The sequence below is a fragment of the Triticum aestivum genome, chromosome 2A (genome assembly GCF_018294505.1).
Source record: "Triticum aestivum cultivar Chinese Spring chromosome 2A, IWGSC CS RefSeq v2.1, whole genome shotgun sequence".
NCBI classification, from domain to species: Eukaryota; Viridiplantae; Streptophyta; class Magnoliopsida; order Poales; family Poaceae; genus Triticum; species Triticum aestivum.
This window is the reverse complement of record NC_057797.1, coordinates 722,492,520-722,505,507: the sequence shown is the minus strand read 5'-3', so window position 1 is coordinate 722,505,507 and position 12,988 is coordinate 722,492,520. Positions and strand designations below refer to the sequence as shown.

At 48.3% G+C, this 12,988-nt stretch overlaps 1 protein-coding gene across 1 annotated transcript; it reads right to left on the bottom strand.

The window, feature by feature from the left end:
• Nucleotides 1-7,410: 7,410 nt before the first annotated feature.
• Nucleotides 7,411-9,787, bottom strand: LOC123186210 (anthocyanidin reductase ((2S)-flavan-3-ol-forming)-like). The gene is made up of 6 exons (XM_044597995.1): nucleotides 8,962-9,787; nucleotides 8,694-8,860; nucleotides 8,385-8,585; nucleotides 8,133-8,292; nucleotides 7,829-8,045; nucleotides 7,411-7,742 (listed from the first exon to the last, which is right to left on the bottom strand). Exons 1-6 carry the CDS (start codon nucleotides 9,098-9,100, stop codon nucleotides 7,595-7,597), a joined length of 1,032 nt encoding a protein of 343 aa, XP_044453930.1. The 5' UTR covers nucleotides 9,101-9,787; the 3' UTR covers nucleotides 7,411-7,594.
• Between the last annotated feature and the right edge of the window lie 3,201 nt (nucleotides 9,788-12,988).

Here is a 12,988-nt window from a genome sequence, read left to right as displayed (position 1 = left end):
CTCCGAGATGCTTGCACCAGCACATAAATCGAGCGTTGGAGCTTGCACACCTTGTCAGCATTCTTAGGATCGACAAAACCTTCCGGCTGCATCATATACAATTCTTCCTTAAGGAAACCATTAAGGAATGTCGTTTTGACGTCCATTTGCCATATCTCATAATCATAGAATGCAGCAATTGCTAACATGATTCGGACGGACTTCAGCTTCGCTACGGGTGAGAAAGTCTCATCGTAGTCAACCCCTTGAACTTGTCGATAACCCTTAGCGACAAGCCGAGCTTTAAAGATGGTCACATTACCATCCGCGTCTGTCTTCTTCTTAAAGATCCATTTATTTTCTATGGCTCGCCGATCAACGGGCAAGTCAGTCAAAGTCCATACTTCATTTTCATACATGGATCCTATCTCGGATTTCATGGCTTCCAGCCATTTGTCAGAATCCGGGCCCGCCATCGCTTCTTCATAGTTCGAAGGTTCACCGTTGTCTAACAACATGATTTCCAAGACAGGGTTGCCGTACCACTCTGGTGCGGAACGTGTCCTTGTGGACCTACGAAGTTCAGTAGCAACTTGATCTAAAGTTTCATGATCATCATCATCAACTTCCTCTCTAGTCGGTGCAGGCACCTCAGGAACATTTTCTTAAGCTGTGCCACTTACCGGTTCAAGAGGTAATACTTCATCAAGTTCTACCTTCCTCCCACTTATTTCTTTCGAGAGAAACTCTTTCTCTAGAAAGGACCCATTCTTGGCAACAAAGATCTTGCCTTCGGATCTGAGGTAGAAGGTATACCCAACAGTTTCTTTAGGGTATCCTATGAAGACGCATTTTTCCGACTTGGGTTCGAGCTTTTCAGATTGAAGTTTCTTGACATAAGCATCGCATCCCCAAACTTTTAGAAACGACAGCTTAGGTTTCTTCCCAAACCATAATTCATACGGTGTCGTCTCAATGGATTTCGACGGAGCCCTATTTAAAGTGAATGCGGCAGTCTCTAAAGCATAGCCCCAAAATGATAGCGGTAAATCGGTAAGAGACATCATAGATCGCACCATATCTAATAGAGTGCGATTACGACGCTCGGACACACCATTACGCTGAGGTGTTCCAGGCGGCGTTAGTTGTGAAACTATTCCACATTTTCTTAAGTGTGTGCCAAATTCGTGACTCAAGTATTCTCCCCCACGATCTGATCGCAAGAACTTGATTTTCCTGTCACGTTGATTCTCAACCTCACTCTGAAATCCCTTGAACTTTTCAAAGGTCTCAGACTTGTGTTTCATTAAGTAGACATACCCATATCTACTCAAGTCATCAGTGAGGGTGAGAACATAACGATAGCCACCGCGAGCCTCAACACTCATTGGACCGCACACATCAGTATGTATGATTTCCAATAAGTTGGTTGCTCGCTCCATTGTTCCTGAGAATGGAGTCTTGGTCATTTTACCCATGAGGCATGGTTCGCACGTGTCAAATGATTCGTAATCAAGAGACTCTAAAAGTCCATCTGCATGGAGCTTCTTCATGCGTTTGACACCTATGTGACCAAGGCGGCAGTGCCACAAGTATGTGGGACTATCATTATCAATCTTACATCTTTTGGTATTCAGACTATGAACATGTGTAGCATTACGCTCGAGATTCATTAAGAATAAACCATTCACCATCGGAGCATGACCATAAAACATATCTCTCATATAAATAGAACAACCATTATTCTCGAATTTAAATGAGTAGCCATCTCGTATTAAACGAGATCTTGATGCAATGTTCATGCTCAAAGTTGGCACTAAATAACAATTATTGAGGTTTAAAACTAATCCCGTAGGTCAATGTAGAGGTAGCGTGCCGACGGCGATCACATCGACCTTGGAACCATTCCCAACGCGCATCGTTACCTCGTCCTTCGCCAGTCTCCGCTTATTCCGCAGCTCCTGCTTTGAGTCACAAATGTGAGCAACCGCACTGGTATCAAATACCCAGGAGCTACTACGATTACTGGTAAGGTACACATCAATTACATGTATATCACATATACCTTTTGTGATGCCGGCCTTCTTGTCCGCTAAGTATTTGGGGCAGTTCCGCTTCCAGTGACCACTTTCCTTGCAATAAAAGCACTCAGTCTCGGGCTTGGGTCCATTCTTTGGCTTCTTCCCGGCAGCTTGCTTACCGGGCGTGGCAACTCCCTTGCCGTCCTTCTTGAAGTTCTTCTTACCCTTGCCTTTCTTGAACTTAGTGGTTTTATTCACCATCAACACTTGATGTTCCTTTTTGACTTCTAACTCTGCTGATTTCAGCATTGCAAATACTTCAAGAATGGTCTTTTCCATCCCCTGCATATTGAAGTTCATCATAAAGCTCTTGTAGCGTGGTGGAAGCGACTGAAGGATTCTGTCAATGACTGCATCATCCGGGAGATTAACTCCCAGCTGAGTCAAGCGGTTATGCAACCCAGACATTTTGAGTATGTGCTCACTGACAGAACTATTTTCCTCCATCTTACAGCTGAAGAACTTGTCGGAGACTTCATATCTCTCGACCCGGGCATGAGCTTGGAAAACCATTTTCAGCTCTTCGAACATCTCATATGCTCCGTGTCGCTCAAAACGCTTTTGGAGCCCCGGTTCTAAGCTGTAAAGCATGCCGCACTGAACGAGGGAGTAATCATCAGCACGTGTCTGCCAAGCGTTCATAATGTCTTGGTTCTGTGGGACGGGTGCGTCACCTAGCGGTGCTTCTAGGACATAATCTTTCTTGGCAGCTATGAGGATGATCCTCAGGTTCCGGACCCAGTCCTTATAGTTGCTGCCATCGCCTTTCAGCTTGGTTTTCTCTAGGAACGCGTTGAAGTTGAGGACAACGTTGGCCATTTGATCTACAAGACATATTGTAAAGATTTTAGACTAAGTTCATGATAATTAAGTTCATCTAATCAAATTATTCAATGAACTCCCACTTAGATAGACATCCCTCCAGTCATCTAAGTATAACATGATCCGAGTTGACTAGGCCGTGTCCGATCATCACGTGAGACGGACTAGTCAACATCGGCGAACATCTTCATGTTGATCGTATCTTCTATACGACTCATGCTCGACCTTTCGGTCTTCTGTGTTCCAAGGCCATGTCTGTACATGCTAGGCTCGTCAAGTCAACCTAAGTGTATTGCGTGTGTAAATCTGTCTTACACCCGTTGTATGTGAACATTGGAATCTATCACACCCGATCATCACGTGGTGCTTCGAAACAACGAACCGTCGCAACGGCGCACAGTTAGGGGGAACACTTTCTTGAAATTATTATGAGGGATCATCTTATTTACTACCGTCGTTCTAAGTAAACAAGATGCAAAAACATGATAAACATCACATGCAATCAAATAATAGTGACATGATATGGCCAATATCATATAGCTCCTTTGATCTCCATCTTGGGGCTCCATGATCATCTTGTCACCGGCATGACACCATGATCTCCATCATCATGATCTCCATCATAGTTTCTCCATGAAGTTGCTCGCCAACTATTACTTCTACTACTATGGCTAACACGTTTAGCAATAAAGTAAATTAATTTACATGGCGTTTCTTAATGATACGCAGGTCATACAAAAAATAAAGACAACTCCTATGGCTCCTGCCGGTTGTCATACTCATCGACATGCAAGTCGTGATTCCTATTACAAGAACATGATCAATCTCATACATCACATATATCATTCGTCATTCATCACAACCTTTGGCCATATCACATCACAAAACACTTGCTGCAAAAACAAGTTAGACGTCCTCTAATTGTTGTTGCAAGTTTTTACGTGGCTGCTATAGGTTTCTAGCAAGAACGTTTCTTACCTACGCCAAAACCACAACGTGAATTGCCAATTTCTATTTACCCTTCATAAGGACCCTGTTCATTGAATCCGATCCAACTAAAGTGGGAGAGACAGACACCCGCCAGCCACCTTATGCAACTAGTGCATGTCAGTCGGTGGAACCGGTCTCACGTAAGCGTACGTGTAAGGTTGGTCCAGGCCGCTTCATCCCACGATGCCGCGGAATCAAGATAAGACTAGTAATGGCAAGAAAATTGACAATATCGACGCCCACAACTACTTTGTGTTCTACTCGTGCATAGTAACTACGCATAGACCTAGCTCATGATGCCACTGTTGGGGAACGTTGCAGAAAACAAAAAAAATCCTACGTTTCACCAAGATCAATCTATGGAGTCAACTAGCAACTAGAGGAGAGTGCATCTACATACCCTTGTAGATCGCGAGCGAAAGCGTTCAAGAGAACGGGGATGATGGAGTCGTACTCGCCGTGATCCAAATCACCGATGACCAAGTGCCGAACAGACGACACCTCCGCGTTCAACACACGTACAGAGCGGATGACGTCTCCTCCTTCTTGATCCAGCAAGGGGGGAGGAGAGGTTGATGAAGATCCAGCAGCACGACGGCGTGGTGGTGGATGCAGCAGTGATCGCAGCAGGGCTTTCCCGAGCTTCTACGAGAGGGAGAGGTGTAGCAGGGGAGAGGGAGGCGCCAAGGCTTGAGTGCGGCTGCTCTCCCTCTCCCCCTCCTTTATATAGGCCCCCTGGGGGGCGCCGGCCCTGGAGATGGGATCTCCCAAGGGGCGGCGGCCAAAGGAGGGTGGAGTGCCCCCCAAGGCAAGTGGAGGCGCCCCCCACCCTAGGGTTTCCAACCCTAGGCGCAGGGGGGCCCAAGGGGGGGCGCACCAGCCCACTATGGGCTGGTTCCCCTCCCCACTTCAGCCCATGGGGCCCTCCGGGATGGGTGGCCCCACCCGGTGGACCCCCGGGACCCATCCGGTGGTCCCGGTACAATACCGGTGACCCCGAATCTTTCCCGATGGCCGAAACTACACTTCCTATATATAATTCTTCACCTCCGGACCATTCCAGAACTCCTCGTGACGTTCAGGATCTCATCCGGGACTCCGAACAACTTTCGGATTACTGCATACTTATATCTCTACAACCCTAGCGTCACCGAACCTTAAGTGTGTAGACCCTATGGGTTCGGGAGACATGTACACATGACCGAGACGGCTCTCCGGCCAATAACCAACAGCGGGATCTGGATACCCATGTTGGCTCCCACATGCTCCTCGATGATCTCATCGGATGAACCACGATGTCGAGGACTTAATCAATCCCGTATTCAATTCCCTTTGTCAATCGGTACGTTACTTGCCCGAGACTCGATCGTCGGTATCCCAATACCTTGTTCAGTCTCGTTACCGGAAAGTCACTTTACTCGTACCGTAATGCTTGATCCCGTGATCAACCACTTGATCACATTGAGCTCATTATGATGATGCATTATCGAGTGGGCCCAGAGAGATACCTCTCCGTCATACGGAGTGACAAATCCCAGCCTCGATTCGTGCCAACCCAACAGACACTTTCGGAGACACCTGTAATGTACCTTTATAGTCACCCAGTTACGTTGTGATGTTTGGCACACCCAAGGCACTCCTACGGTATCCGGGAGTTGCACAATCTCATGGTCTAAGGAAATGATACTTGACATTCAGAAAAGCTACAGCAAACGAACTACACGATCTTTGTGCTATGCTTAGGTTTGGGTCTTGTTCATCACATCATTCTCCTAATGATGTGATCCCGTTATCAATGACATCCCCATGTCCATAGCCAGGAAACCATGACTATTTGTTGATCAACGAGCTAGTCAACTAGAGGCTCACTAGGGACACATTGTGGTCTATGTATTCACACATGTATTACGATTTCCGGATAATACAATTATAGCATGAATAATAGACAATTATCATGAACAAGGAAATATAATAATCATTTTATTATTGCCTCTAGGGCATATTTCCAACAAGCTACACCTTCATAGGTGCTAGCAAGAGCAATCTTTCAAATCTCTACTGCTACAACACAATCAAAGAAGGGAGAATATCATACGGAAACCAATATTCAATAAAAACTTCATGGAAAACATATTTGAAAGTTTTGAATTTTGTTGAAAGAAATACAGGATGCTAAGAGGGTGATGTTTTATCGCCACGCAAAATTTCAAGCTAAAACACATTACGAGATGCGTGATGTCGCCATTCAGGGCTGAATTTGTATTTTTCATAGCTCACGTCTCATAATGTGTTTCAACTTCAAATTTTGTGTGACGATAAACATCATCCTCTTAACATCCCATATTTTTTCAGATTTTTTTCAAACTTCAAAACATCTTTTTCTCATGGTTTTCACTGGTTTCTACCGAATGTTGGTTTTCGTATGACATTTTCCCATCAAAGAATACATGAGAGCAAGATTCCGCCTCACTACGGACAGGCATGAAAAATCATCAAGCTGCTACCTCTTGATCAGCTTGTCTTGTCTCTACTCAGCAACTTATTATGAGAAAGAAGCCAAAGAAATATGTGTATTTTAGGCGGTACATTTTTTTGCGAAAAAGGAGGTACTTTAATTCTGAGCAGCCAACCGTTTATGGTTGTAGGGGGTGGGCTATTTATAGCCACTAGTCAACCCGACTTGATTTATCCGAAATGACCCTGGGTCACTAAGGAACTGACACGTGTTCCAACGGTCAGATTTCAAACACACACAGCAACTTTACTTGGGCTACAAACAAAGCTGACTTGTCCAACTCTGGACAAGATTCGCTCTCATAGTCTTCACTCGAAGACATAGGATTTTAGTTAAGCATCACTTCAGTCATTCTGACTGGTTCTCTTGAACCCCATTTAACAGTACGGTGGTTCCTATGACTCAATCAAAGAAGAAAAAGAACTACGAAAGATCTAAGTCTTCGTGCTCCATAGTCTTCATGCGATGTCTTCTCTTGTCATAGTCTTCAATGTGAATGTCTTCATATACCACATTTGATTTCAATGTCTTCATACATTTTTATGGGTCATCTCTGGTAGGAAAACCGAATCAATGAGGGACTTTCACCTATGTTATCCTGCAATTCTCACAAACACATTAGTCCCTCAACTAGATTTGTCGTCAATACTCCAAAACCAACTAGGGGTGGCACTAGATGTACTTACAAAATACATTACGAGATGTGTGATGTCACTATTTAGGGCTAAATTTGTCTTCTTCATAGCTCACATCTCATAATGTGTTTCAACTTGAAATTTTGTGTGACAATAAACATCATCCTTTTAACATCCCATATTTTTTTCAAACTTCAAAACATCTTTTTCTCATGGTTTTCACTGATTTCTACCGAATGTTGGTTTCCGTATGATATTTTCCCATCAAAGAATACATGAGAGCAAGATTCCGCCTCACTACGGACAGGCATGAAAAATCATCAAGCTGCTGCCTCTTGATCAGCTTGTCTTGTCTCTACGCAGCAACTTATTATGAGAAAGAAGCCAAAGAAATATGTGTATTTTAGGTGGTACATTTTTTTTGCGAAAAAGGCGGTACTTTTCATACAATCTTATACAGTAAATCCCTTTTCCGTATAAACTAAACACCCACATTTCATCATTTGTGTACTTTAGGAGACTGCTTATTTTGCTTGCAAGCGCATCGTTTGATTCTAGTAAGATCCACCATGCTAGTACGGAAGGATTCCCAAGGCCCTTCCGTACTCGACGACGTTGTCGTATATCTCGTCCAGGTTCTTGTACTTGTACTCGAACCCTTCCTTGACGAGCTTCGCCGATGAAACGCACACTCTTGGCTTCTCGGGGAGATCGCCGAACCTGAAGACAAACAAACAAACATTTGAGTGCACGAGCTTTGGAACTCGCCATGACCAGAAGGGACGAGTCAAGACATTCGTGCGTACCGATCTGTATCGACTTTGTACTGCGGGTACTTTGCGTCCAAGAACCGGGCTAGACCCACGGCAGTGGTGTTGATGCTGGAGACGATGTAGCGCCCCGACGCGGCCTCCTCCTCGGCGAGGAACGGCTCGGCGCGGCAGAGGTCGTCGATGTGGACCATCGGGATCGAACCCGACGCCCTCTGAATGTGTTCCAGGATGCCGGCTCTCGCATCATCGCCTAATACCATCGCACGCACGTCATGTTCAAGTAATCGGTCGGACAGAGCGTGTCTGCCGGTATGTCTTGATTCGTTTCAGGCCTCACCGGATAGCAGGGAGAGGACGTGGCCGACGCTGGTGAGGACATCCGCCGCCGGCGCCTCGCCGACGACGACGACGGGGCACACGGTGACGAGGCTGATGCCGTTCTCCTCCGCGAACGCGCGCGCCGCCTTCTCCAGAAGCACCTTCGACACAGGGTACGCCTGCGATATGGCACGCTAGCATCATCGGTTCATCCGTGACTGAAATGATTGAACAGATCGAAAACACTGAAAGTTGATATATGTTTACGTACCCAAGGACCGGTTTTTGTCGATCTGAGGAACTCGACGTCGGACCAGGATTCCTCGTCAAGGACATGGCCATCGCCTTCCAGCGGCCGGCTGGATACCGCGGCCGCCGACGATGTCAGGACCACGCGCTTCACCGTCCCCGCTCGCACGCACGACCTCATCACGTTGAGTGTTCCGTGGACGGCCGGCTCGATCACGTCCTTCTGCCACCGCCGGATGAATTATATAAGCAGTGTGCGATAGTGACAGATGATACTTTCAGTTTCAGATATCAGCGACTGGGACAGAAACTTTGGTGGCTGACGTTTTACCTCAGGGTTCTCCGCTTCGAGGTTCACCGGAGCGGCGACGAGGAACGCGTAGTCGCAGCCGGCAACGGCGCCGTCGAAGCTGCCCTCTTCGTTCAGATCGGCGCGGAAGACCTCCAAGGGGCCGAGCCCCGCCAAGGCCTTGAGATGCGCGTTCTTCTCCGTGTCATCTGCGAACCCAAAACGCCATGATCGGGCTCATTCAGACTTGAGAGTACCATGTACAGAACCCTCAACCAGAGGCAAACAAAGATTCCAGTATTTAAATTACCGGGGTTCCTGACGGTGGTCTTGACGGCGTACCCCTTCTCCAGCAGCATCTTCACCAGCGCCGACGCGATGTACCCGCTGCCGCCGGTGACGCACGCCGTCTTCCTCCTCCTCGTCCCATCGCCTGCTGCCGACGCCATATCGCCGATGATCACTACTCTGCAGTACGCCTGGCAACAACTCGAGCATGGGAGCTCTGTTTCTGCGAGGCAACTCGATGATGCTCGCACTCTGCACTAACGTGCATTTATGTACAGATATCATGGCTGAAGGTTGACAGGCAGGTCGAGATTTCAGGATGCCCAACGACCAGCGTGGGCTGCAACAGAAAATACGGCGAGGAGCCTGACGTGCTGCTGGCCAAAAAGATGCTGTTGACTGAAAGACGTTGAGAATCTCAAGAAGCAAAACCAAATGACGTTGCGGATATATAGGAGCACGAGGTAACTATACAATTCTCACCAAATCAAACAAATGGATTCAATTTAGCCTCTCTTGCATGCTGTTTTTTAGGGTTGGAAGTGGAGGATCAAAAAATAAATGTTGCTTGTCAATGGATGATGTATTTGGTCATGTCTCAGGCCAGAAGGAGCGACAGGATTAATTACAATCACAACAAGAAAGAACTAGAGAAGGGAGCAAGAAATCGCGGCACACATTCAGGATTTCGTTCAGAAATAGAGAAGGGTACAGATGGCGTTCTCACCTTCGGGATTTCACCAGATCTCAAGGAACAAGAAAGATTGTTGGGGAAAAGATGAATCAAAGCCAATAAATTAGTTTTCCAAGCAATTTCTTGTCCTTTCCACAAGAACAAGTGAGAGAGAGAGCAGGTCGTGAGTGAGCTGTGAGGTATGAATGAAGGGGAAAAGTGAGTGGAGGGAAAGTGCTTTAAACAGTCAGGCGCCTCAAACCCGTCTTATACATCTGGGCGGGCCGCCCCCCTCCCCTCAAATGGGCCTCAAATACCCGGCCTGATCGGCACCCTCATATCCAGCCTAAATATGGGGCACATAAGGGGTCGCCCGGGCACACCCAGCCACATCGGATCCGACAACCCGACCCCATCGTAAATTGCATCAAATGCACCCCCAAGACCTGTCGGATCCATTTGTTATCTCCTCTCTTCTTCCTCCTCCGTGTCGTCCATGTCACAGCTCCGCCGCCGCGCGCGCTTCGCAGCCGTTCCTAGCCTCTGCGCCGCCAGCTCCGGCAGAGCAGTCCTCTCTCTCGTCCTCGTCGTGCGGGGCGTCGTCACCGGCTCGGACGCCACTGCGGTACGTCCGGCAACTCTCTCACTCCGCCTTGCGCTTGATGTGTTTGGCACATTGCCCAACCGGATTTTTTGTGATTTTATTAGGGAAAACGATGGATTCCAATGATTCGTCAGACGAGGAGTATGGACAGTCGGAGCTTGATTCAAAGTGAGTTCTTCGATTTCTCGGATTCGGACGAAGAAGTGGACATGATCATGCTCATGAGCATGCAAGAGGAAATGGACCGACAAGTGGAGCATATTCTCAACTTCAAGGGCTCAATCAAAGGGAGAAGAGTGATCAACCGGGATAGGGTGCCCGGAGCAAAGCTACTGCACAGGGACTACTTTGCTCCCAATCCTACTTTCTCGGATGATCCATTGTTTTGTTGCTGTTTTCGCTTGCGGAAACTATTGTTTTTGCGCATTGTGGAGGGAGTGGAGGCACACGACGACTACTTCAAGCTCACAAGGAATTGATGCGGATAACTCTCTTTCTCTGCAAGCAGAAATGCACGGCTGCTCTAAGGATGCTTGCACTTGGTACTGCTGTAGATGCCGTTGGTGAGATGGTCGGGATGGGGGAGAGCACGTGCTTGAAGACTACTGTCAAGTTTGCCCGCGTCGTGGTGAAGGTGTTTGGACCTGGGTATCTCTGAGAACCAAATGCGCAGGACGGGGAGAAGTTGTTGCCTATTGAAGAGGCAAGAAGGTTTCTAGGAATGATCGAATCAATTGATTGCATGCATTGGCAATGGAAGAACTGCCCCAAAGGTTTGCGGACAATGTATCAAGGTCATACCAGAGAAGCCACCATCATATTAGAAGCGGTGTCATCACATGACTTCTGGATTTGGCATGCTTTCTTTGGAATGTCGGGTTCTCCCAACAATATCAACGTGCTTTAATGATCTCTCGTGTTCAGGAGGCTTTGCAATGGGGAATCACCGCCGTGCAACTACACAGTCATGGCCGAGACTACAACATGGGATAATATCTTGCTGATGGTATCTATCCTCGGTGGGCGGCATTTGTGAAGACCATATCCGAACCGCATGGCAATAAACAGAACCACTTTGCAATAATGCAGGAAGCGGCTAGGAAGGATGTGGAGAGGGCATTTGGTGTGCTTCAAGCTCGTTGGGGAATTGTGCGAAGTGCTGCAATGATGTGGGAATCAGAAACTTTGCCGCAACTGATGACGTGTTGAGTTATTCTGCACAATATGATTGTCGAGAATGAGGGTGATGGTGTAGTCCAAACCAATGATTCTGAAGCACCAGGAGAACAAGTTGAAATCCTAGAAGATCAAGATGCGGCTCGGCTTATGAACTTTCTGTAGATGCATCCGAATCTTCGAGATCATCGGTTGCACATGCAGCTACTCAACGATCTTGTGGAGCACATGTGAACCCACGATGAAAACCAATGAGCTAATGCTTGAGTTCTGCACTTAAAATAAATTTTATGTAAACACTATCTATGCTCCGTACCAACATTTTTTTATTTATGTGCATGGATTCTCATGAATTCGAGAGTCCGAATTTGAGATATGTGGATGCCAGGAGGGAAATATGAAGGCCCGTCCGGACGCGTCCGCGGACATATAGGGGGTCAGTGTCGGTGTACTAGAGTAGGGGTACCCTAGTATCCCGAACTTGTGCACGGGCAGTCGCAGCATCCCGCGGCAAGGCTTGCCGGGTGACCGCCAAGGTCCTCCGTGGTTCCTTTGAAGCCATTCAAGGACAAAGTATCCAAGCCAAGGAGACAAGACCCCGGCAAGAGGAGCTTGCCGGGAAGGCCAACCAAGGCATCTCAAGGAACTTGCCGCGATGCACCACGCGTCCCGGCAAGGCTCGGTGAGCGACAAGCTCCCGGACGCGACAAGACAACGACCGCGGCAAGGCGCTTGCCGCGGCAAGCCACCACTCTGTGCCCGCGCTCCAGCACATCCACCAACGTGTCGCTCTGGGACCCTTCCAGGCGTACGTGGCGGGAGGCTGTGCAGCCAGCGGTGCGCGGTGGCAAGCGGCGCTGACAAGATTGCCATCGTGGCGAGCGGTGGCGTCCCTGACGGTCCCTTTTGCACTATTTAGGCGACGCAGATGGGCATTTAATGCCCTGGTCCCCTGCCGTCAGGGTTAGGTATGATGCACTATAGCAAGTAGTTGTACCAACCGCAACACCTTTCCATTTTTACCCTTGTCTACGTTGCCACCTGTTGGTGACCCCTTGAGCATATAAAAGGAGGCCCATGCGCGACGTAGAGGGGGGAGGGGAGGAAGAGAACACTCACGCTCGGTCTCGTTAGCTGCTGGGGTGTACTGTAGCACTCCGCGCTCCCGAGCAAGAACTCAATACAAAACACAAAGCAGGAGTAGGGTTTTACGCATCCGTGCGGCCCGAACCTGGGCAAACTGCTCGTGTGCTTCGCCTCGATCCGCTCTTCGTGCGACCCTCGCCCCCGCCGAACCGAAAGGGACTCGGTCCGCCGGTCCCATAGGTGCTCGTGGATTAGTCCCCCGACATCTTTGGCGCGCCAGGTAGGGGGGTCGAGGTTGTTTTAACCAGATCCGGCGTTCACACGAGCTAGATCTTCATCATCTTCATCGACATGCCGCCGAAGAAGAAGGCTTCGGAGGCGGCTGCTCCGTCCGCGCCGAACCCACCACCGCTAGAGCAAACGGCTGATGGGGCAGACGCCGGCGGAAGAACGGGCGTCGACGAGGGAGCTCACGGTGCTGCCAGGTCCAAGGACAAGGCTGCGCTGCCC